Source organism: Labrus bergylta, chromosome 17 (assembly GCF_963930695.1).
Source record: "Labrus bergylta chromosome 17, fLabBer1.1, whole genome shotgun sequence".
Taxonomy (NCBI): Eukaryota; Metazoa; Chordata; class Actinopteri; order Labriformes; family Labridae; genus Labrus; species Labrus bergylta.
In genome coordinates this window covers 12,693,774-12,720,929 of record NC_089211.1, presented here as the reverse complement: position 1 = coordinate 12,720,929, position 27,156 = coordinate 12,693,774, and the positions used below count along the sequence as shown (strand labels likewise).

At 41.3% G+C, this 27,156-nt stretch overlaps 1 protein-coding gene across 8 annotated transcripts in view; it reads left to right on the top strand.

Annotated features, from left to right (window-relative positions):
• Positions 1–27,156, top strand: part of sh2d3ca (SH2 domain containing 3Ca) — a 56,733-nt gene that overhangs the window by 15,929 nt on the left and 13,648 nt on the right. Inside the window, exon 1 of one of the 8 annotated variants that reach the window (XM_065965438.1) lies at positions 282–1,381. The exons of 6 other annotated variants lie outside the window; for them this stretch is intronic. In XM_065965438.1, coding sequence (XP_065821510.1) covers positions 1,307–1,381 — 75 coding nt within the window. In that variant the 5' untranslated portion in view covers positions 282–1,306. Of the gene's footprint in view, positions 1–281; positions 1,388–27,156 lie in introns of those variants that run through there. One more of the 8 variants, XM_020638074.3, reaches the window with a different exon arrangement.

Here is a 27,156-nt window from a genome sequence, read left to right as displayed (position 1 = left end):
TCCGGTGAAAATCACACTGTGTTATCCTTGAAACACCTGCCTGTGTGTTTCAGCTTATAATGAGCTGTCTAGCTGCAGTCTGCCTGGCTTTTTAGGAGACACATCATTATATTCTGCTGCGCACACACACACACACACACACACACACACACACACACACACACACACACAAATAGAGGGATAACATTACTTCACCACAGGAACCAAAACCTCTGTAGCTCTTGCTGTCTCTCGTAATGTATAGTGTGTGTGTCAAAATGTAGGTGGTATAAAGGTGCATTTACATTTTTGTGTGTGTGTGTGTGTGTGTGTGTGTGTGTGTGTGTGTGTGTGTGTGTGTGTGTGTGTGTGTGTGTGTGTGTGTGTGTGTGTGTGTGTGTGTGTGTGTGTGTGTGTGTGTGTGTGTGTGTGTGTGTGTGTGTAGTAGAGATTTGGGGGTCTGGAGGGCACCCCTGTTGGGTTCCTTTCATTGTAAAAGAAAGGTTGGATTCCTTTGGGAGGCTTCACTCCTCCTCCTCTTTTCTCTCCTTCTCCCTGCGTCTTCTTAATTCATCACCACATCTTTTAATTATCTTTACTCCCCCTTCCCGCCCATCTTTTCTCACTTTCACCAATGTTTTCCTCCCCTCCATCGTACCTCCACCCTGTGTCAGCATTGTCTCAGCACTGGAGCTGGGGGTCTTCGGTGCGGGGTGGGTGGGGTTTTCTGACTGCAATTTCAACAGCACTTCTCTCCTCTGCTTCCCCCTCCCTTCATCCATCCCTCCCTCCCCTCCCACCCTCTCTCTCTCACTCTCTCTCTCTCTCTCCCTCTGGTCCGCCCTCCCCCCACCCACACTCCTTTCATCAGCAAGCAATGAGGTAATCCCTAGCAGCCGCGTGAAGTGCAGCAAGTGCAGTAAGAGCGAGAGCAGAAGCCGGTGCAGGGCAGAGGAAGAGGCAGCAGTAGAGATGTCAAGAGCTGTGGTATCACTCACTGTTATCAGTACCAGCTGTTAGCGGCTAACTCGTGGCTAAAAGCTGATGTGGTCACCAGCAGCTGCTTGCAAGCTGTAGCTTTGGGTGTTAGCGGTTTAGCTCGTAGCCTGTCTTTTGGAGTGGTGGCACTATGTTTAGGGGCTGTTAGCCAGGCAAGGAGGGAAGAGAGGAAGGCGAGGAGGGCTGACCGGGTGTGGGACGGGCTCATCAAGACACCCTGAGGAAGAGTAGGACAGATCAAGAAGAAGGAGAAGAAGAAGAAAAAGGAGAGAGGAGAGAAGGGAAAGATTTGAAGAAAGAGGAGAACAGAGGAAGGTGTGTGCCCACCATGACGGAGAGGTGTAGTCTGTGGAGTGCCCTGTCGGCTGCAGCATGCTGCTTCTACCGGGGATCTTTCATGCAGGTGCAGGTGAGTTAGCATCCGTGTGTGTGTGTGTGTGTGTAGGTGTGTGTGTGTGTGTGTGTTTCTGTATGTTTGTATGTGTTGTGCCTCCTGGTGTGTAAAAAAAAAGTGCTTCCAGTACATGATATGTCACAGCACACCATATGCTTTTTCTGTTTTGCATACTGTCCAAGTTTCCGTACATTTTGGTCCCTGCACGTGTGTGCATATCTGTAGGTTTGTGTGCTTGTGTGTATTCGTGGGAGGTTTGGCTCTCGTCCTGTGCCGGCAGCCAGTAATGTCAGGCTGCCTACTCTAGCTGGCAGACCGATGATATCATAGGTGCTGTACAGTACTTGGGTGTCAGATGGACTGTGTGAAATCACAGCGTGGAGGGAGACAGAGGGAAACTTTGAGGGAGGAGAAGGGAGTTAAGGAGTATAAGTATGCATTATATGAGTGTTTCCTTTTTAAGAGGGGAGAAACGAGTGAAGGGTACAGTACAGTGAAGCGTACTGTATCGGTTTTACTTTGGTCTAAATCTGGCTTCATGCTTGAAACCTAATATCCGACCTTATTCCTGGGACAAAATGACACCCGCAGTCTATTTGGTGTGTGTGTATAGTTGAACATTCAGTGTGTCTATTGTGCTTGATGGTCCATATCCTTTGGCAGAAAGCTCGTGTTTTGAGACTGTCAGCTTTCCAGGGACCAAAAAAAAAAGAAAAAAATCAAGTTTGTTTAAGTGGGATTGTGGGTATTTTTTGTTATTCTCGTGAGGTTTGTGAAAGCTCAAAGGTTGTAAGATGTCACTAAACATGAGTCTCCTCCAAAAAAAAAAGTGAGCACTAACCGAGGAGAATTAGTGAATTGGTGAATAGATGGGATAGCGGGAAGTAGTAGACTCTGAGAGACCAGAAGGCGATATAGCCTGGGGTTATGAGACTAGTGCTAGACTGAAGAGCTTGTGCTGTCGTAGAATATATTCAACTTCTTCTCTCTTCTCTCTGCCACGTTGTTGGTTGCCGGCTGTTGTAATTATAGTTTGCCTTTAAACTGGGAAGCCACAGAGTCCTCTTTTTGTTTGTGCAGTTTGAATGCTTGCGTTTCAGGGCAGTCATCCTTGTACTTTGTGTTGGCGTGTCCCTACATTGTCCCCGCATGGCGGCTCGACTCCTCAATAAGACGATTTCAGTGTTTTTTTTTTGCTGGATTACTTTGCTTGTTGTGTTTTTAAACATGACATGTCAGAGAAACACACATAGAGAGAGAGAGCGAGGGAGGCTCTCTTTGGCTCTCTTTTAAGGTTTTTGAGGCGTCTGCTTTGTTTAGAGTGAAGTGTTTCAAAGCTCACACTAATGAAGTTATTTTAATTAATTCTGTCGTTTATAGTGGTGCTTGTGGTAGGGCTGTGTGTGTGTGATAGCAGGGGGTGGGTAAATTAATTAGCAGTCAGTGAATGGTTAGAGTTAAGTGTGATCCCTTCCATTGTTAAAAAAAATAAAAATAATTCCCTGCAACTTGGGTTTGTGTACACAAATAGTTTTTTTCCCCCCCATAGACTCATATAATCCATTCCAATTAAACATGGCCTGTCAGGCACAATACTGTTTGCCACATAACCTGAACAGAGAAGTGAAGCTTTCATCATTAGGTGTTTCGAAAATTCAATTTCTTGTCTGTACTTTTTTCTTTTTTTTTTTACTCCGATGAGCACCAATTTGTTGTCATAGTTACTTTTATCTGGGATACTGCAATTTATGATTTAGGGCTCTTTTTGTCTGAATACATGAACGCGTATATTTGTAATGTTTTATTGTTAAGCTTTAGAATCATGATTGTCCCAAGAAAGTGTGAGGGACTGTAAACACATGTTTTGTAATTGATTTATGAATCGTTTATTAACCCTGCAGATGAGATGTAGAGATGATGTTGACAAAGAGACAGCGCTGTGTGACCTGAGCTCATCAGCGGTATCAGTGCAGAGAGATTACATTTGATCCCCTGGTCTAGACTGCAATATGCTAGCTATGCGACACACACACACACACACACGCACACACACACACACACACACATGCACGCACACACGCGCGCGCACACACACACACACACACAGACACACAGACACACACACACACAGCTTAAGCATTGAAGCATTGTGTCTGCATTATACCCACTGCTTCCAGCATATCTCTGTAACTGGGACAATGTGTAACTGTCCACTGGCCTCCTGCAGCGTTAAAACCCCCCAAAAGCCCCCAGAAAAAAATGCACTCCTACACTCACACACGCGCAAATTGATCTACCGCACACAAATGCAGAGATCGTTGCATGGGCACCAAATACACAGATACTGTATATCCCCCATTCTGCACTTTGATTGTTTTGGAAGTTAATCCTTTTTCCCCCCCTTCGAGCCACTTTCTCTCTCCTTCCCCTTTCCTCCTCCCCATACTCTGCCCCCCTATCTCTCTCTCTCTCTCTCTCTCTCTCTCTCTCTCTCTCCCATCCTCTCGACTCCCTAGTCTCATTCTCTGCTGACCCGACCAGCATGTGGCAGCCATCATGCCAGCCAGCAGCCGGCCCCTCTGTCCTTTAGTGTTCCTGCAGCCTGGCTGTATCTGGAACATTGCTGTCGACCTCCAACCTAGCAACATGGCACCTCTCTGCCTCCCAGTGCCATTTACACAGTTAAACAAGTTCTGTTTCGGCAAAAGAGCCTCTTCAGCACATTAGGTTGTTTCTGAACACCAAAAAAAAAAAGACTACCTTCTAAGCACGCACATTTAAAAGCTGTTATATTATTGGTTTTGTTTACACGGAAACTTACCAAAGCAGGAAAAGCAGTGGATAAGTTTTTCACCTTGATTGTGTGTCCTTGCGGCTACAGTGTCCTGATAACCTTTAGTTTACAGTAACCAAGGGACGCTTGTGACGTGCAAAGCTCAGAGGGTCCTCTGATTATAGAATGAGAAGAGACAAATGCAAATGAGCTGCTGATTATGCAGTTCTTGGGGGGGATCAAAGTAGGTAAAAGTAAATGGTAATGGCGTTGGAAATTGTACTGTTAAAACCAGTTTTTTGGTATTCTATTGATCAAATGATAAATACTCATGAACTCACACTTTTAAAATAGACATTTAAAAAGATATAGACACAGTTAATCATTAAATAATTCAGTTTAATAAACTTTAAGAAACCCTGATCCAAACACATCATACATATTAAACTGGCCAGCTTTATTGCATCGATGTCCCATCTGATGCCTCGTCTGCACTTCACATCCCTACACCCAAGAGCAGGTCACACATGCTCAATAACAGATATTGGAATGGTACCATTGGTGTGTCCTTGTATTGTGTGCCCTGTAGTACCTCATATATGCAATACATCCTTAATACAGCTGAGAGGCAGTTCTTCTATGTTATTAGTTTACAGTACCAAAAAGAAATTGTCATTATATGTATCAGCTTTCAGTGATGTCTGATGTTGTGTGTCCTCTTAAATGTTATTCTAAAAGATAAAGAGGGGCTTAGTGGGTTTTGGTCACTCAGTCAGTCACAGCAGGTTAACCAGCAATCAGCCTGTCAGTCAGATCCCCAGGGAGGGCAGTCCAGCAGGGGTTTTTGTACAAGCTTTACCCATCACCCCACTCTCTGTCTAGTCCCTGCTAAGCTAGCTGTAGAAGATATGGCCCTGCTAATGCCCTGATGTGTGCGTGTGTGTGTGTATCTGTCTGTCTTAACCAAAGCCAATTGGTATGTTTTAGTATTGAAATATTCACCATGTAATCCCCTCCACTCCACTCCTCCTATCTCCCTCTCCCTCTCACCCTGCTCCCCAAAGCTTTTCACCACAAATCCTCTTCTGGCGTGCCTGCCTGTCACACCCTCTGGCACACAGTGTGAAGGGCAGCCGTGTGTGTGTGTGTGTGTGTGTGTGTGTGTGTGTGTGTGTGTGTGTGTGTGTGTGTGTGTGTGTGTGTGTGTGTGTGTGTGTGTGTGTGTGTGTGTGTGTGTGTGTGTGTGTGTGTGTGTGTGTGTGTGTGTGTTTAAATTGCCTTGTTGTTGAGTCCATATCCTCATTAGAGCACTGTGATGTTTTTGGCAGTAATGAGGAAAAATCATGTGTGTGTGTGTGTGTTTTAATGTGTGTGTGGAGCCCGAGAACATCCTTTGATTTTTGTTCTTCATTAAAATGTCTCTGGTCAATTTCGTCCTTTGGACTATAACCTTTGGATTAAACCAAACATGGACTTGTCAATTCTTGATAAATTCTTCGCATTTTCTACATTCAGAATGAAAAGATGGTGATTGTATTTCAACCTGCATTCCTATTTGTGATTGGTATTTTACGACTGAAAAATGTCATGATTATAGTACTTCTTGATGGATGGGGCATTACTTGCTAGATTATTGCAACATGATGAAATAAAATACACCATGTCCCGTCACAACACGACATAATATGATAAATTACAATACCATATCTGACACAATACCAGACGATATATGATGTACTTCTACTGTTCCTATTGGAAAATTGGTCTGGGTATAAAATGCTGTACACATTTAGACAGTTACAAAAATATATCTCCTCAGTGGCATTATAGAAACCAGAATCATAATAAGAGTAGTACATCATAATAGTAACTACAAAAACAAATAGTGCAACTTATCTCCTTGTCTTTGTCTTCACTGGAGGGCTTTGCTGAGAAGCCATTACAGGAAGTGTTGAATTGCTTTGACAGCATACTAGAGTCCACTGCAATCTTATTCTCTAGAAGTGCTTTGTCCTCCTGATACATTGTGCTCCGGCTGTCTTTTAATCTTCATCTTGGCCAAGGAGGTCAGAGAAAAGACACTGTGCGTTAAGTGGTCCTTCAGTTGTAAGTCACTACAGCAGCTTTCTCTGAAAGGTAGAGCGAGTACTTTGAGTCCTAGATATCTAAAATATGGATCAAGAGAAGTGCTTATGTATGGTTCAGTGAGCCTCATCAAATACCGTAAACTTGATTGCAAAGTTCATTGTACACAAAATAAAAGCGTAGTGCTAAATGAGATCAGTTGTTACTCATACAGTAGGAGCTATGTTGGTTGATATTATAATTTAAATGAATGTGACCGGTCTCTCTCGATTTCTCAAAGAAATGTGTCTGTACTTCTGCTCATCTGTGCTTCAGCAAAGTCAAGCGTAAAATGTGTTCACCATTCAAACAAGTTAAAATGCAAAATCCAAATGGTGTCTTCATATCATGACTCTTGGCCGCGGGCCTGGGATCTCAGAGGTTTCCAGCTCAGTGCTTCATGTAATCATCTGCTCTCTTTCTTGACATGATAGAAGAGAAAGCTTTATAATAGAATAACATAAGGACATATGGTGTGTAGACTCTTTAAACAGAGGCGGGTGGAGAACAGAGTTTATTCTAAAGAGTACCTGCCTGCAGGTTAGAGATGAAAATGCCCTTTAACTCGGCATTATAATTATCTTCCTCTCTCTCAGCATTTAAGGAGTAGGGCTTAAAGTAATTGCTTTGGTGAATATTTACATATTTTATCTTTAAGTCCCTTTGCCTCAAAAGAAACTCATGAATGTTTAGCAACTGATCTCGGATCCTGCATTCACAGCCCACGTTTCACTTTATTATCCTTTCTTCTCCTTCTTGAATCAAAGTTTGTACTATTTTATACGGCAGATTTGTTTGAATCGTGAATTTTAAGAGCTGGGTAACACATGCCAAAGAATACTGCATTGGGATGCTTATGATGTAGCCTGCAGCTGATGTTCCTAGACTTAAATGGAGGTATGATTGCTGATAAGTGTAGTCAAGCTTTATAAATGAAGAGAAATGATCTGGAAGTCATCACAAATTGTGAGCTGTGAACGAACAGTAGTATTTTTAAATTGAACAATGGTTTTATTGAATCAACAATTTAATCCAATTTGCTCACCATTGACTATATTTATCTTATACCATTTCTTTCTGTCATGTTGGGAAGCTCAACCTCAGATTATTGCTTTGTTTTAGGTTGTAGCCTAAGTCATTTGGAAGTTAAAAAAAAAGACTGGTTAATTATTTTTAAGTCTATGCTTCCATACTGAAGAGAAGTCAGCCACCACCAGCCACCACCTATCTTAAAATATCATTAGCAAGGAAGAGGTTATCTTTTGAAGTTTAATATAAAATAATATAGACCTACTAAACTTTGTTAACCAACATTGGCTACATGGTATCCTAAAAACTCATCAAACAACATGTTAGCATTCAGCCACTTCCTATCTAACATTTATGCTACTAATGTTCTTAGCTTGCAGCTATCCTATCACATATTTGAATGTTAGCATTAAGCCACATCATAACTAATATTAATATAAGCTAGTAAGGGCTAAATATTAGTGTTAGCTTTTGTCTGGAAATTAGTTATTCAGTTTTAATGTAAGCAGAATAGTTAATAACACATTAGCTACCAGACATTAGCAAATCTTTGCATTTAGCTACATCCTAGCTGACATTACAGTAAGCCAGAAATGTAAACCTTTCCCATAAGCTTACAAACCTATCATTGTGTCATATTATTGAGCCATTCCTATTTTACAGTTATTTAAGCTACCAAAGTTGGTGAATGCAAACTCTTAGTGGAATGGTATTTAATGTTTTTGGGGGGTTATTAAATATGTTCTTCAGAACTTGAAATTGCACAATGTTTCCCTGGATTTCACTTCCTGTTGCCGTTTCAGTTTTTTCACCTACCTCAAAAAACATCAATGACACATTATAACAGCAAATAAGCTTCCCACCTTAGGCATATCACGAGGAAATTGGCAACTGTGTGAATATGGTGAACTGATCAAGAAAAAGGAATTATTCATCTCTCCTGCTTTTTTTTAATCTTGTTCTCTTAGCTCTCACACTCTCGTCCCTCTTACTGCAATATTCATTCACAAACTGTAATTCACAACGTCTTTTGAGTTTTAAGATGAATGAAGTCTAGAATCTGCTAGTTTTATAATCCAACTTTAAGAACTGACAGGGTGGGATGAATAGAGTGTGTGTATGTGTGAGTGTGTCATTCCTCTGAAGTCTCTCCACCCGCCTACCACTGAAGAAATCACACATGCCAGTAGATCCACACGTACACACACTGCGTTCACATATGCTGGGAACGTCACAGCTGAGAGGGAGTGTGGCATAGTGAAGGGATTTGGAGCAGGCGGCTGCCAATTGTTTGCCCTCTTCATCTTTGACCTTAGCTGACCTCAGAGGACGTGGAGGTTACTTGGTCACACAGGCTGCTGCAGCTTTAAAGGCTCAGAAGTCTCAAGTGAAACAAATAGACGTTCCGGCACAGGGAGGTGCGCCCTCGTGCTTTTAACAACCCATTGTTTGATACAAAAAGTATGGCCTCCTGGTTTGACTTGATAGACAATGGATGCAAACTGGGATTTACGCATCTTCTCAGCCTTTGAGATGGCCTAAATGTTAGCATGAATCTTCACTTAGAAAATAGTTGCCAATAGTAGATCGAACTTTTGCTATTCAGTGTTAGTTTTACAGTACCAAGGAGATTATATATTCTTGAGGTGAATTTTCCTTGCTTTCTATGCCAGTGCTGCTTTCTGTTCTGTAATATCTAATAAATCCCACTGGGTAAAGTGTGTTTGACTTACAGAAGGCCCTGGACCTCTGTGGAGTTGTTTTAATGCATCATTTTAAGAGAAAAACCCGAGGCTGTTCGAGCGTCTCTGGGTGATTTGCAGGGAGCAGCTGAGAATGGCAATGAACGCAGACTTGCACATGCTTGCTTTTTGCACTCATACTGTACATACACACTCATTCACTTGTTTATGTGTGCATGCCTTCTCTTCGGATTGATGTACTTTTTAGTTTAATGTAACATTTTTTCAGTTCAGTCATTTGGGGAGTCTCTAAGCTGTTGGACAATTTGCAACACATTTGTAGTTTTCTTCATCCTACAGCTGAAAAGGTTTTTCAAATTGTCTTCAAATTATTTCCTTTCAGTTGAGCAGTTGCCTGATAGTGTCAGCAGATACACAAGTTTGACACGAGTGCTCCCTCGAAGAGATGTAGAAGGCAGATAGAGTGGCATTTCGTTAAAGGTGCTGATAACATTTTTTTTTAGTTATTAGTGAAGCAGTTGGTGTGTTAATATGAACCAGACACAGATCCTGATAAGAGATTTAACAGATTTAATTGACTGAAATTTGGTGGCTTTGTTGGATGTAATTCAATTCAAATGAGATTACAAGCCTGCTAACATTTATGCAGTGAGGACAGTAGGATCGTGTGCCAGAACACATATAACTCATGCATGCACATAATCACTGGATTTTTGTAGAGATTAGTTAAAGCAGAGAGATAGATCAGAAGACGGGTTCAATTAAGAAAATATATACTTTTTTATGTTTCTGGTAAGAAATGTCCAAATATAGACGAATAATGGGCAAGGTTGAGAACATCCTACAGCAAGGCATTTTTTTTTTCTGTATGCAGACATCTCAGCTAACATTATCATAATTGGAGAATTGGCTTCTACCACATGGTATGTGGCTTTGTATCTATCTATGGAGAGCATGTTGGATTTTTTTTCTCAAACAATCTTGCACATGACGGGCTGGCTTGCATCTTATTTTCACGCGTGAAGTCTTCTTCACAGCTATCATGGCAAATACAAGCCTGCGAGTGACATCATACTCTAAAAAAAAAAGGCAGTGTCAGGGGTGAGCAGTGGGAGGTGTGGGTGGTACGGGGGGGGGGGGGGGGGGAGTGTAAAACATGTAAGGCGGAAGGAGAGAGAGACAGAGAGAAGAGGAAGAGTAAACGTGCAGCACTTTGTAACAGGCTATCAGGGGCTAATTTCCCATGAGCATCCCTTTGAGGAACGGCTCCGGTGTCTCTCAGGGGAGTGTTTACGTTCACACCTTCACACACACTTCTACACACAGAAAGCGAGAGTCCTTCTCTGTCCGTCTTATGTTGCTTGAAAGCAGTAGCAAGGGCAAGGCTGCTCTGCTCTTGAAAGGTGTGCATGCATGGATAAAAAGAGGTGTGTGAGAGCGTGTGTGTGCATGTGTTAAGTTTGTTGCAATGACCTAGCAAGCCGTAAAAGCTCCATCTCCATTGCCATGACAACAGCCCGGAAACAACAAGGAGACAACTCCCATATCAACCCTCCCAACCCCCATCAGATGCGTGTGTGCGAGAAAAGTGTGTCTATGCAAAAGTACATGCATATTTGATTGTGTGCATTTAAGCGAAATTCGTGTGTGTGTGTGTGTGTGTGTGCGTGTGTGTGTGTGTGTGACAGACAGAGAGAGGGTCCATTAGGCAGCTTCCCAGCAGGTACTGTCTGTGTCTCTGAATGATGGACACAGCCCTAATAGGTTTGCCTGTATACCTCTGTGGGGAGTGGTCACACATGCACATGCACACACACACACACACACACACACACACACACACACACACACACACGTGCACACAGACACACACACGTTCCATTGCTGCCTGTGTATGAATGGAAGTGATACCTCAGCAGCACTCTCCCACTGTCTGCCTCAGCTCCCATGCCCAACCTCCAGGAAGAGATGACATCATTGCTGGCCAATGGCATCACAGCTTTAGGGTGTGCTTCGTTGTGATTGTGTGTGTGTGTGTGTGTGTGTGTGTGTGTGTGTGTGTGTGTGTGTGTGTGTGTGTGTGTGTGTGTGTGTGTGTGTGTGTGTGTGTGTGTGTGTGTGTGTGTGTGTGTGTGTGTGTGTGTGTGTGTGTGTGTGTGTGTGTGTGTAAGTTCGCTGGTAGTAGGGAGATAAAACTGATTGATATGCGTCCATGGTCTACCTTTTTCATCGCCACATAAACGCTTACAACTCCCTTTTCTTTCTGCACATCCTCAATTCTATCTCCTTTTTTCTCCCATCTACATTGCTCTTTAACTTTTCCCCCTTTATACTCTATGTCCATTCTTCCCCCTTTTCTTCTTCCCATTCTGTCCCTTTCTCTCACTCAATTTTATTTTTGACCTCTCCTCTTGCATCTTCAGCTGCATCATCATCTCATGTGGTTTGTTTGTGCGTCAAGCTCCAAGGCCAGTCAATAGGTCATTGTTTGTACTGTGACTCTGCAAAATGTATGTGTGTGCGTGCACTGACTCAGCATGGAGTAGGATGTCACTGTGACCGAGTTCTAGATGAACTCGTTTATGATACACTTCCATACCTTGACCTTTCATCTAAAGTGAGTTTGTGCATCATGGATTCTTAGTCATGGCACTATTTCTATCTATGTGTGTTTATCTATGGGGAAAAGGCAATATTGAGTTTTCTTTAGTTTTACTTTTAGATGTGACCGTATCGTTCTTCTTTACCTTAAGGGATGTTGCTAAAATAGCTAACTTTCCCCCTTTTTTTCAATCTTTGTGCTAAGCTTAGCTAACTGCCTTCTAGCTTTAGCTTAAAACTGAACAGTTAGCCCTTAAATCAACAGCTCTGGTTGCTGGTTTAGCTCAGTTTGTAGAGCAGGGGGCCCATACAGAGCCTGTTGTCATTTGTTTGACTCCTGATCTTGGCACTTTGATGCATATTTGTCCCTCTTTCTTCTCCCTCCTCTCCTTTTTCCAGCTTTCTATATCTTGTCTGTTTCAGCCAGTGAAGCTGATTAATCCTCTGCTGTCAGTCACTGATTAATTAATAAGATGCTGTGTCACAATGTGTGTGTGTGTGTGTATCTATGGTAACAATGCTACAGCTAAACATACAGCTTTAACTAAAGTTCAAATGAAGAGGAAGTATAAGCAGCATATTTTGGGTTGATGTGATAAAAAGATGCCCTCGTGTATTTAATTTGAAATATAATAGTCCACATTATGCATGTTGTTATTATGGAAAACAATTACCTTTTTAATATCCGTCACATTGTCACGTTCATGAACAAATTGCTTTCTATTATAATATTCCTATTAAAATTCAGTGACAAATGCAGCTTACTATTTTCATTTTAACCAACGGGGCCCTCTCCTCATGCCTCACCCCCTCTCACCCCAACCCCCACTCTCATGTGGCCTTTCTGCTGCCTGTCCTTCAGCTGCTGCTTCCTCCCTCTCTGTCCCTTTCCTGTTTAACTGCATTGGAGTAATGCATTGTGGGTTTGTGGTTTTCCCATCACACCTGTCACTGTTAAGATAAATGGTACTAGTATGGATGGTAATGGCACAGGCTTTGCGGTTAAATGGCAAGTAAGGATTGGATGTGTGTGTGTGTGTCTTTTGTGCACATGATTGGTTGCAATATATGTTGAAATTCATGCACGCGTGTCTGCACCTGGACAATCAAATGACAAATGTGTGTGTGTGTGTGTTTGTGTGTGCGTGTGTTAAAAGAAGATGGTTAGTATTGATGAGCCCTGAGACCTTCCATCCATCAGTGTGACGACCTTCTACCCCCAAAAAGGCTGCAAATTAGCCATTAATGGGTCAGCCCAGGATAGAGGAGGATGACAGCGAGTGGCACAGGCCTAAGGGGTAATTGTGTGTATGTGTGACCGAGCGGCTGTGGCGAGACCAAGCTTGGGTAAAGGTGTTAGTTTTTGTGTGTTTATGCCAGTGAAGTTTAAAATACTATTTTTCCAGTTTTCTGACATTCATGATCCCCACAACACTCCATCTCTCTCCCGCTCTCTATACTCCACTGAGCTGCCAAAATAAAAGGTTAGATTTGTGTTTCCAGCTGAGTGAATAAACTGCCCATCCCAGTGGGTCCTGGTTGTCATAGACACTAATGGCTCCTATTCCAATTAAAGGCAAATAGAGGATAGTCTTCACTGTGGGGGGAATGTTGCTGAAATCAGAGAGGAGCCATCAAAATCAAAGCTTAAACATGACATTCCTGGTATTTATTCTGAACTAATTAGGAAAATAGCAAGACATGATTAAATGATGAAGGGGGAGCTGACTTCCCAAGAATAAAACTTTGGCTATTAGAACTAAAAATTCTATAAAGTATAAAATAAAGGGTTTTTTAACATTATTGAAAATTATAGAGCTCTTTTTTAGGCTTTTTTAAATAACTTAGTGAAAATGATAGGTTTTTGAATGTAAGTAAGAGAATATGCATATTGTTATTTAACATAACATAGGGAAAGCTTTCAGGCTCTTACCATAGACTGCATAAAGAATGGAGTGCAGAATACCTCTCCTCATGCTGGTGAGTGGCTTCTTCTGCTTTGTTAGGATGAGCGCCACTTAAAATGATGCCTCCGTTGCCACATTTGCCTCCTTCATCAGCTCATCCACCTTTTCAGTTCTTGTTCGTGTTGCCCAAAGGTAAATTTGGAGCCAAGTTACCGTGAGCTGGAGTTTGGCGTTCTGTGTTGCGTCTTTTGCTGCTGGTACCACCGATAAGGCACACACACTTCCTGTCCTTCATATTCTTAAAAATAAACTCTCTTTCCCACCCCCTGTGGAAATAGAATATTTTCTGCCTTTCTTGGCATGGCCACTTTTGGTGTCCATCATAAATGATGGTTAAACAGGCCTGCTAATGGCACCAACTCCTCACTGTAGCTCAGGTAGTATACAGCATACTGACCAGACATGGAGATCAATGGAAATTGCTGCAACATTTGCATCTCTTGGTATGCTTACTGAAGACCTAGCTCACGAGCAAAATGTTGGAGAGCCCTGGTCTATGCTTCTTACCTTACATAACTCAGAGAAAAATTAAAAATATGTGGGCTTTCTTTAGCATACCTGTATCAAAAAGTTAGAATAGAAAGAAAGCTGACTGACTGACTGCTCGGTGAGATATTTAAAGTTGAATATGTTCCACAATTTGGGTTGTCTTAATTGCATAATCAGGAATTCAATGAGAGTGGTCAAGGTTACAAAAGGAATGGTTCGTTTAATTCCTTAAATATTCAACTCTTTTATACAGTGTCTACATTTCCTTCTCTCCCCTCTGCCTCCTAATGCATCACTTCTCCCTCCTTCTCCATCCATCTTGCTCTCTTTCTCTCTCTGTGTTTTGCTGATGGAACACGGTACTGCGCTCTGTTGTTTTATATCAACACACACACACACACACACACACACACACACACACACACAACAAGCTGAGGTGGGATGGGTGAGGGAGAGAACACAGAGAGGGGAATGATATGATGTGTGGTCGAGAGGATGACAGGTGAGAGCAGGGAGAGAGAGATGAACTGACAGCGGAGAGATGAAGTGAGCGACTGAGATAGTCGATGATCAAGAGAAGGGAAAAAGGAGAAATTTAGTTGAGATATACATCCAAGGCATGTAATAGGAGTAAGACAAAACATGATGGAGTATAAGGCAGGATGAAAGAGGTCCTATTTAGAGAGATGCACCAATTATTGAGGATGCCAGTTAGAAAGGAAAATGAGACATCTGGCTTTACTGTTCAGTTTAAGAAGCAATCAAGTTTAGAGGTAAAAAAAAAAAAAAAAAAAAAAGAAGCTTAAAAAGGCAAAAAAAAAGAAAAGCGCTGAGAGTGGAGAGTTAACCCAGAGAATGTTTGGAGGAGAAAGTTAGAACCTCTAAAAAAAAAGTGTTGAGAAAACAGCAGTGAAGTAACAGAAAGCTATATGATGAGTCAGGCGTGTGTACATTTTAGGTGTCTATAAATTGCACTGCAGTGAGGGAGAAGCTCAGTATGGGAGGCAGAGGAAGCCCAGTTGGAAATGAACAGCAATGTTTGAGGTGTTTGAGAGCATTGTTTTGAAACACTTTCTACTGCTCTATAATACATAATCCAGAGATTTACTCTATATCGCTATATATTGCTCAGTTTGTATTATTAAGCTGCTGACAGGATGACTATCTCATAATAAGGTGTTTGGTAAAGAAGTTTGGTTGCATGATAAGAACAATGTCACACTTCTAATGGCCTTTTTCCTTTTTTTTAAGTTATATTTTTGGGCCTTTTTGACTTTTCTGTACTATTAAATAGGACAGCAGAAGAGAGACAGGAAATGTTGGGAGGAGAGAGTGAGGGATTACATGCAGCAAAGGGTCAGATTCGAACCCACGGCCGCTACGATGAGGACTACATCATCTGTACAGGAGGTGCCTGACATTACTGCTATGGCTATCTGGCACCCCAAGCAACCTTTATTCCTGAAAGAAACACAATTCAAGTGGCCCTTCTAGATGCAGCTGCAAAGCTAGGAACACAGTGTACTGAACATTTCATGCATTCTAAATATCCCATGCTCGTTGGCACTTAGCAAGGTGCAGTGTTAGGCTTTGAATGAACCTCTCTGATTCTGTATTCGGCTGCCATGCTGCTGTGTGACAATTTAAAAATGGTATTACCAAAATCAATATTATCAACACAATGACAACTACATCCCTAAATATCCTAAGGGGACTTTGTGTTTTGGAGCTGTTGACCACTAGTAGTGCTATGGAACACTTTCGATTATGTGCACGTGACTGACTTACACATGGAAAGCAAGCGGAAACCTCAGGTTTTGAAAACTGAAGCCAATTTGGCAGTGTAAAAAAACTGCAGTTCCTTGAGTGTCTACTTGAGTCTGGCTCCAAAAGACCTGGATGCCCAATTAACAACCCAAATTAAAATGCCCAGATTGACAGCAGAAATAAACATGTTTACAGTCTGGTTCAAATCAACAAATTTGGTCAGAATATTTTATGTGTTTATTGGCACACACTGTAATGGGCTGAATATTTTATAACTCATCTGTTTTGATTTTATGAAGCATAAGAGTTATTCATAATTCAGGGCTCGACTGATCCGACTGTCAGCGATTTGCTGTAGCTGTCTGCTACTTGGCTTAAGGCCCACTTCAGCTCCACCTATTTGCCTGTTGTAGTTTGACCAAAGGTTAGGTTGAGACAGCATTTCCAATATGATGACCACCACTGGTGGACTTCAAAACTGTGTTTCAGAAACCAATCGATGACTGAACTGAGACTACATCTGTGTTTTATACAGTCTATGGTGTGAGACAATGTTGGCAACAAGCTATGCAGAAATGAAAAAAGAAAGGCGAAGCCTGCTAAGCAAACATTGATGCAAGTTATCAAAGACACACAACGCCTTTTAGCAAGATGTAGTGATGAAAATGACCTTTTTTACCAAAATAAAATCCACTGGGTACTTTTATGTCATATTGTTATGTTCAGATTTAATCATAAATTGAAGATTCAGTCTTGGCTTTGAAAATAGAATAACCTTGAACTTAAAACCTCCCCTCATTGTTTTTGTTTTAAAAGTGTTTCACCCTCAAACACAACAACCTGTGACATCACAGTTACTGACACTCCCTTGAGTAAACATCTACATCAAATCAGTACCTTTTTGCTTAGTAACACACATTCATTATTCTTTTAATATCCATTTGTTTTTCACACTTTTATTGCATAATAAACCATCCATAAGCTATTATGTCTTAAACATCAGTTTGTGACTTCATCATTTTATTCTTTATTTGTGTAAGTTTGTGTGATGAGTTGTGCTACAGGAAAAAAAAAAAACACTTAAGAGCTGGAAACATGACTACCAAATGTTGTTTTTGTCCCAAATCCTGTGTTTGGCAGAAGCCTGCAGGTCACCACACGCTGTAATGTGAGTAAATTTAAAGCATGAGTCATTGTAAGAAAAACAGACTGTTGGATTGAGTGGGTTGCTGAGCTAATTGTTTACGCTGGTGCTGCTTGTTTTCAGCTATTGTTGCGGTTGAAGTATTACATTTTAATTGTTTTTGCTATGAGTTCAGATTTTGGGCAGTGTAGTCACATTTCTTTGTGCATTGGTATTTTTTTCTGTCTTTTAATTTGAAGTCTTGCCGTAAATGCTCAGTCCTGATTGGTCAAGTCTTGTCAGATGTAAGTCAGGGTTGAACTTCCTGGCCAACCAACTGGTGACTGAAATATAGAACCCAATCATACACACACACACACACTCACACACACACACACATACACATACATACAAACACAATCATACACACAATACCATGATAACTGCTCCAAACCAGCTATGTTTTCCTCTTCAGTACACACCACTGCACATGACAGAGCAAAGCACACATGGGGCACATTAACCTCTCCCCATCACTCACACACACCCACACCCACACACATTTCTCCTCAGGGAAACACCAGCTGGGGCATGCAGAGTATGGTGTTTCCATGGCAACTGCATCTATAGGTGTGGCATTGCTGAGTCGACAGGAAGGGAGTGGGGTGTAAATGTGTGTGTGTCATTTAATGTATGATAGTGTTCTGTGTTTCATTTTATTAGGGATATGTTACATGGACATCTTTCCATCTGTTCAAAGCTGCAGCTGCTGTTCTTCCATGTTACGATCAGCTAACAGAGATCTGCAGACAAACATTGTACTGCCGTACTCTTCCTCCCTGTGTCTGTCAGCTGCATGCTCATTTTTATTCAATAGTGTGATAGATTTAAACAAATAAAAATGGTCTTGTTTCTAATGTGTTCTTGAGTTTGTAAAAGCCCCTGGCACGGTTTGAGAGTATCATTTTGAAAAATGAACAAATGACAGGCCCTGTAAAACATCACGTCAGTGCTGCTTTCTATCTAAGGTATGTTTGTAACCATGACCAGTTAAAAACACTTTAGTCCAACGTTTGACATTTTTAGTTGAAAAGAACAGTTAAGTTGTGGTCTAAAAGCCGAATAGAGGTATTGTTTTGCTCACTTTGTCTGAAGTTGACCTTAGTATGTTGTTTTTCTTTGATGAATACATCATGCTGAATTTACTCTCTTTAAAGAAAGAAGGATGCACACTCAGAAAATATTCTTAGAGTTTGTCATTCATTTTTCAATAATATCTTATCTTTTATATTTTCATACAGTCTTGTGTAAAAAGTAGGCTCCATTAACTTTTTGAAGTCATGACATTTACATTCTTTTCGTCAATAGGTGGACATTTGTACACTTACTGACCGACATAAAGATACTTTTTATTGGAGGTCTATTTAGCTGTACACAAAAATATGTAACGAAATCGACCAACTTCCATCAGATTGTTATGATTTTTGAAGAATCCTGATAAATACAACATGAGGTTACATAACCTTTTCTGTGTACTTCAAACCAAGAAGAGTGTACATCTAAAAAAAAAACTGTTAAGATATGAACAATCATGTTAAAATGTATTCAGAAAAATAGATTACTCATGTAGGATTCAATGTCTCATAATAAGCAGCTGATTGAGATCATTTGTTTTCAACCTTTTAAGCTGAAAATGTTATCCTAGGCTTTGTCACCCACACTCTGCCATCAAGTCGCTGGGCAAGTCCAGACTAAGACCTACACATTTTTGTATTATGTGTATAATTAACAGCAACACAGCATTGCTAAAATGCTTAAAATGCTCCTTAGCTGCATTAATAATCTAGTTACAATCCATTGAGGGTATATGGATCACTCTAAATGTCCCATCAATGTCATCAGAACCAGTGTAGCTCTGTCATGCCTATTTTTACCTGTGTGAACATTTGTTTCTCACATTCTGTGTCTTTGTATTCATGCTACTTTTGGGGGTTTTCTTAGTTGTGTGTATTTATATGTGGCGTGAATGTGCAGAAGCTTTGGGGAAATAGAGTTTTACTCCCCTTGCAATTTTAAGTATGTGTGTTTTTGTGTGTGTAAGACATTGAGACATGGTGTGTTGCCTATAGGCCTGCTTAGCAGAGAAAGCACAGGTCAGTAGGCGAGGGAGAGATGTGCAGTTAGGAGGTGAACTTCACAGTCAAACATCATTAAAATCTTCTCGGCTCCTCTGTGTGGGTACGCGTGTGGGTACGTATGTGCTACTGTTCCTCTGCCTGTTCTTGCGCGGTGGGGATAAAGTTGTTTCTCTTTTCTTCTATTTTTGTGTTGTTGGGGTTGCTTTTTTTTCCATTTTTTTCCCCCCTTATCGTCGCCAACAGCAAGTCAAGTTTTTTATAAGGACGACGTAAATGAGGCAGAAATGATACAATCCCATTCACAGGAGTGACACAGTTGTAAAAGGATAAAAATGAAATGCACAAAACCAGGCTCACTCATGCAGTACAGACACATGCAGTCAGCCCGGTAAGTCGGCTCATCGTCTGCATACACACTTCCCTGTTCTCTCAGTAATGGTCTTTTGATCTTAGTGCTGATAGATGTTGCTCACCAGGATGTTGAAAAAAGGGAAAGAGAGAGAGAGAGAGAGACAAAGCTTTCCGGTCTGAGCCAGAAACAAGTAGCAAAACAAAGTGATTCACAGAGGGAGAGACAGACATTAAAATATGAATGGTGGAGTCAGACAGGGACAGAGAGAGCTATATATATAAAGAGGGTGTATTATTTTTACAGTCTTGGTCTTCATTGGTATCAGTTTGTTAAGATATAAGGCTGTTTTCGAAACCGCATTCTATACTACTAGTACACACTGATTTGGCCAAAATGCAGTATGCAGTATATACTGCATACTGATTTAGATAGTAGTATGTAGTACGCGGTTTCGGAAACAGCCTAACTCACATGATCATGATAGCTATCTAGGGAGGTCGTAGTTATAAAACTGTTCCATTGATTTTATTTTCTTTAATAAGTATATTTTACTTTTACCAGTGGGGAGAAACTGAAAGATATTAACACATTCTGCAGACTTAGGTACAAGATTTTGTGACCAAATGTGCTGAAAAGAAGCGAAGGATTTAGCCCACACTGCGTTTAAGTGCAAAAAATGATTCTTACAGACATTTTGGGTGGATTGAACACAAGGGTTTAATTTTCCACTTGAGATTAAGACAGACTTAACACAACTTTATATTTTCAAGCTTTCAAGAAAAAAATACTTCAACGATTGAACTTGAAATGTAATTAATGGCCAGAACAGAAAATGGAAAATTGCACAGCTAAGGCAGCGAGAATAGTTGAGAGAAGAAGAGGGAACCCATGCAGTGCAGAGCTGCACTGTGCTTCCTGCAGTCTCAGTGGGAGTGTATCTGTATGTCATATCCTGTCCACTAGCTGTCACTCAATCCAGGGGGTCTGTTCTCTGATTCCACGCTGACTGACAGCGCACACCAGTGCTCTGTGTGTGGATATATTTCTCAAGTATGATATATATTTATATCACATCCAGCTGCCTCCAGGGGTGAATGTCCTCTGCGTGTGCGTTTGTGTGTACATGTGTATGTGTTGTTAGGAAACACTTATTCAGAACGACAGTAGAAGGTCACTGTTAAGAGTCTTGTATTTTCATTCTGTCTCTTCACCAGTTGTCACTCTCTCTCTCTCTCTCTCTCTCTATCTGAAGACACTACAGCTGGTTTTCTGATAATGTCTGATCTCATGAGACACCAGTGCTGCCTTTTTCCTGGTGTTCTTTTTTTCTTTTCTATCACATTCGAACAAATGCACGCCCACACTGCCACTTTGCTTGGGACCAACAGATGTTTGTACCTTTCTGTGTAATATTTATCTTCTTTTCTTAACATGTGAATCAGTAACAAAAAATGTTTTTCAAATGTTGGTCTTTCTTCCTTCACCTTTAAACTTGGGAAACCTTTTATTTTGTAATAAAACTTGCTCTACAGGCAGACAGTCCTTATCAATGAAAGACACTTTTTGTTTACCCCCAAAAAGGGGCGGAGCCTATGTTGAATCTATAGTTTGAAGCATACAGTTTGACACTAAACCACCAAAACTTATAAATGCAAAACCTATAAAATATACACACAATGTTTGTCAGCTTATTGCACAAGTTAGAACTTTATTTGGTAGACTCGATGTACTTCTATGACCTGCAGAGTGAAGGCCCCATGGCTGACGGGGAAACCTCAGCCTGCACTGCTAACAAGCTAATCTGTTAGTTTAAAGCTGTTATTACTCTGTTATCTACAATACTTTACTGGATGTTGGTTGTTAAAAGAAATAGAAGTTTAAAAAAAACATTGTCAAAAGGAATTAATTATTGTGATGGACATTTTTTGTGTCTTTATTATTGCAGTGGCATTGAGCTGTGTACTTATAATCTAAAACTTTCTTGAATAAGTCTTTTGAAGGACAACTCACTCATTTAAGAACCTAAGGGACAACTCTGTGAAGGGCAGACTAGACGGTTTTACTTATACTGAAGAAACCCTCAAGAATGGTTTTCGAAATAAAAGTTACATAGTCAAAAAGAGATGAGAGAGTAAAGATATATAGATGGTTGATAAACAAGCTTCGAAGTCTTATTTTTTTTGAGGTACAGATGAACAGTACAAGAAGACAAGCGAGCAATGCTATCAAAATGTATTTCTTTGAAGCATTGCCCATTGTCTACTTTCTTTTACTCTGCTAAAAAAAATGCATTATAAATTTAACACACAAACCAACCACTCCCAATCATAAGCCATATGTCTTCCCTATTTTTTAATTTTTATTCAGCACATTATTTGTTATGCAACACGTAGAAAAATACTGAATCCACAGTTTCACTTTCTTTATTGCATCAGGGAACTTTCATTGACTCTGATTTAATGCCATTCGCCCCTTTAAAAGTCTAAACAATGAAGTCTGATGTTACCAGCGCTCCCTCTAATGCTCATATCATATTACATGTGTGTTGGAGAGCATTATACTCGTGTGAAGCAGTGAGAATGTAACAGTGGAATCAGACCGGAGGGCACAGAGGGATTAGAACGGTCTGGAGAGCGGTGATATCAGCCACATTCGTTCACACAAAAACCTTTAAATTTAGCCTGTGTGTGCGTGTGTGTCTGTGTGCAGAGGTGTGTGTAATAGGAGATAGGAAACTACAAGGGTCTGCATTCAGTAATCGTGGTCTTTCTCCTCAAAAGAGAGTGGACATGGGATAGGGGGGAGGGGGGAGGGGGGGGGGCAGAGAGAGAGGAGGTGATAGAGAAACAAGATCAAGGGATAGAAAGGTTCTTCAAAATTGACCCCTGATCCTGAAACGTGTGTGTGTGTGTGTGTGTGTGTGCGTGTTTGTTTGCACACAAATGACCGACCAAGAGGTGGGTCCCCCAGCCCTGCCCTCCTCCCCCCCCTCTGCCACCACCATTCAGGGCGTTTCCATGACAACGGGGTTAGAGGCTAGCCCCACTAGCTGAAAAAAAACCATGATGCATTCTGGCATGAGCTGAGTTCTAAGAGCTGCAGTCCTCCAGAAGACATTCCTTTCTTTTCTTGCTCGTTATCCCTTGCATCCCTTGCCAGAGACTTAATTTTGTTCCCTGCATGTTTTTAAACTTGTCATCAATTATCTTCCGTTTCATTTCTCATTCATGTATTTGCTCTCCTCGGAGTTGTTTGTTTTTTGTAAGCTGCATCCCTTTTAAATTGCTCAAGGTACTTATCTTTGTGCTTCTGCCTCAAGAATTAGCAAACAAACTAGTTCAACCACAAACAACAACATGCTGATTTGTGCCAGAGTTAACGCTGTCTCCCACTGGTTGTGCATTGTGAATACCTGTAGCTGTGTACATCAAACACATGCAGTGATGAGGAGGGTTCAGTCTGAAAGTGGTTACTTTCAGTTTCATCTTGCTGTTTTCCCAATTAAAACTGAAAACTTGCACAAATTTTAAGCATGCAAACTAAAAAATAGATAAAAAAAATATGAAATTCAGCATAAAAAAAGACAACATAGCAAAACCAAAAACCACAAAAACACACACACACACACACACACACACACAGCGTTCTAAAAAAAGGGTGTGTGTGAATAATATATGTATAAATATGTGCATACATTTCAGATTTCTCCCCATTATCATCCCTTTCATTTATTTTCCTTTTCGATGGTCCCTCTTTTTTTCCCCCCTCCCACTGATGTTGAGCGATAGCAAGGTCAATTTTCACTCGGGGGGGGGGGGGGGGGGGGGTGGTAGCGATGATGTCATCAGACGAAGCCATGTAATTGGTTTTGAGGAATAACAGCTTAAGTGCCTGTTGGTGTAAATTAGATGATGGATCACACTGTGCTGGTATATATAACTCATATTCACACATGTGCACAGCCCGGATCTCACTGTGGTGTTATATATAACTCAGACGTACACACCCCTGGAACCTCTAAATAGGACAGCCCTGAATCCCCCTCCCCCCAGCACCCCCAGAACCCCCACAATCTATTTAACTAAAAAGGGTTTCAATGAATATGTCTTTGCATTATATGTACTATTAGGTACCTTGGTGTTCCTTTCAAGCTAACCCAACAATATAAAGCAGAGCCCCACCCATTTTTATTTTTATTTTATTAATAGTTCCACTAAATTAGAGCAAACATATAAACGCTCTCCTAAATGGATGATTGCACATCCACTTACATCCTGCATGTGCACAAATGCACACACCAATCACCTCCCCTCTCATTGCCTCCCTGGGGAAGCAAAGTCCTGCATCAGCTGCTAAATTGTCCAAACTCTCTCATCTGCTAATGGGCTACCTGCCTTCCTGCAGGTCTGCCCCTCTGTCTGCAGTAATGAGTTTCTGTCTGTCTCTCTGCCTGCTTGCCTCCCTGAATGTCTGATGTGTTGTCTCTATGTGTGTGCTGGTTGACTGTTTCTGCTACCCGTCTGCCTCTCGGTTCATCTTTTCTGTTGGACTCTGTGTTTTGATCTGACAATCTGCCGCTCTGCCTTGCTGCTGTGTTGATGAATCCCCTCTCTGGTCTGCGCGTCTTTTCGTCGGAATTCTGTTCACGTGTTTGTATGCTGATACTAAAGGAGAAAGCCACAATGGATAAATAAAGGATTCTGCTAACATCCATATTTGTATTTCAGTATTTTCTCTGTTACAACAGCTTACAAATCTGTTTTTCGGGGCTTTTGTGAATTGATTAGAGAGGACAGTTGATAGAGTAGGAAATTGGGGAAGAGAGAGTGGGGAATGACATTTCAGGAAAGGAGCAGCAGGTCAGACTTGAACCCAGGCCACCTGCTTGGAGCACCACAGCATCTGTTCCTCTTGTAACTCAGTTTACCTTTGAAGTGTGTGTGTGAACAATACTTCAGACTGCAGTCTCTGTTAACAGACTCTTGTTGCTGGCTAAATAGTCTCCACATTCGTTCAGTGCACATGTGTTTGCGCTGTTGATCATGAACGACAGTATAAACATTGCCATAGTACATGCCAGGGTTTGTTGTCTGCTGAAGTGTAAAATGTTCGAAAACCAGTTGGAGGAGGAGGAGGAGGCTGCGCTTCAGAGAGTGCGTAGCATAAATTGCAAAAATGTTCAAAAAAAAACCTATCAAGGTAGCACAAAAAACTCACGAGCATTTGTTTTTGTCATGTGAGCCAAATATTGTAACCCTATATATTTTATGAACATGTTCTAAAATCAGTTTGAGCTGCTGTTAAAACTCTAAGTGTTAATAATCCTGAACATTCAAATTTGAGCACAGAGTATGATGTCATCGTATAGAAGGACATGTCTCAGCACCTTAGTAAAGAAGAGAGTTATTATCTAATAATCCCACTGCTATACAACATTAACACCAGCTTTAGGGGTACATATTCTTTTAATATACTACTACAAATAAACGTGCAACATACAACACACCCACACAAAAGTTTGGCAGTTGATATACTGCTTATGGATTACTAACATAACAGAGCGAGGGGCAATAATGTCGTTCACATTGAGCAGTTTATATGCTTTATGCTCTCCATGCTCGCCTGAGATGCTTGTTTATTGTTTTCCCAAGTTGCGTTTGTGTTGCGGGAACGCCCTTGAACATATTCTAGTGATATACATTCAGAAACAGTAACCGTTACAGAAGATTCATCCTGCGGTCGCACGTTCTCACCAAAACCAAATTAAGCATTTCAAGTTGGGAGCGCATGTTGGATACTATGTCCTGCTGTGAGGTGCATATGTGAAAGGAAAGTTCCTGAGAATGTCAGATTCTAATATGACAGGGACTACGATATGTTGGTAAGGCAAGGTTTCATCTTAGTTGGGTTAAAAGAGTGGCATACATCAAGCCATTGTTGTTGCACCAGTAGTATAATGCATTCTTTGCACATATCTTCCATTGTGTATCCCTATTGTGTCTGTACTTTTTACCTCCAACACTTTTCTTATGAATAGAATTTTCCTTTTCTCATTCATCCTCACCTCTTCTGTACCGCCTTTTTATTCTTTTTCATAACCGAATCTGTCCGCCATTACAACACACAGTCTCTTGGAGTCGACTCACAAGCGAGAACAGGCGTACAATATGTACCAAAGATGGATTTACTCTGCAGTCTTACCATGCAGCAGATTTAGAATGATAGTGATAAGTGTGATGCTGGCGAGATCACGCACACGTCCTATACTTCCCCTCATATGTCAGAATACAATCCTTCTCATTCCGGCGCCTTTATTGTCTGTTTATTTCCGCCCACACTCTCAACGAGTCCCCTCTGATGTCAGCCTATTCCATGAACCGTATCATAAATAGAGCCCCGCTGACATTTCAATTTGCCCCATAACCCTTCATATATACGCATGTGTACGAACGCACACACACACACACACACATAGACTGACACACGCGTATATGCACAAAGTTCATCTTGGAGCATCAGTTCAGTGGCAGACCTCTCCTGGGTTTCCACAGAGACAGGGAAAAGCAATAACAGCACACTTGACCCTTCTGCTCTTTTATTGGCCTCCTCTCCCCCTTGCACACACACACACACACACACACACACACACGCAAACGCAAACGCAAACGTATTTACACTCACACACCTCAAATCTAATCTGGGAGAGTGAGCCTCCATGGTGATATTCCTCCATCTCTCCCCCTGAGGATTTAAGAAGAGAGGCAGAGGAGCAGGAGAGAGGAGGAAGTTAATAATTTCATCCGACAGCGACCTGGAGATGATAAGATCGATTGTTTGGCTCTTGTAGTCTCCTCATATCTCACACACACACACACACATGCACACACACACACACTTGTTTGAGAAGGTGGAGTAACACCTTACAAACACAAATCTTCACACTTTGCCATCCAAGCATCACACTTGCTGCCTCTCTTTGTCCTACACGCACTAAGCAAAAGTTTCACAAGTTGCTGAAACTTTTAGACTGCGAGGAGTGATGGCGATGAAAGGAAAGAGGGAGAAGAAATGTGAGCGAGACGGGGGAAAAGGAGAAAAGAGAGAGAGGTCCAGAGAGAGAGCGAGTGGAGGAGAGATTGAAGGAAAATATTAGGAGGAGCGACAAGCTAGCCTTAGTGACAGGGCTGTTTGTGTTTATTTTGGTCTCCAGTCTCATTTCTCCTCATATTGGCAGAGTCGAGATGATTTCCTTCTTCGCTGTTTATTCCTGTGTGGATTTTTTTGTGTATGTTGTGTGGTTGTTTATGAACGAGTTTGTGTGTGTGTGTGTGCATGTGTATATTAGCGTGTGTCCCCTGTTTGCCTCATCTAAGATCGTCTTTCTCAACTCAGTTTCTCCATCACAAGCGGTTGGTACGACGCGTTCAGGGTCCCAATGTCAGAGCTTATGTGTGTATCGAGATAAACACTTCAAACATGTGAATGTGTTTGTTTTTCCTCAGAGTTTGATTCTTGTTTCAAGTTGCCAATTTCCTCTTCCAAAAATAACGTCTTTTTTTAAATCACAGATGGAGGCTTGTATTCATGTTCTACAACCCAGCTTTCCCCCCAAAACAGAAATGTAAAGCTTCTGAATCTGAAACATGATCCGTTTCCTGGTGTGCGGAGTGTGTGCATGTGTGTGTGTGAGTGTGTATTCGGCATTATTGCAGCACAAG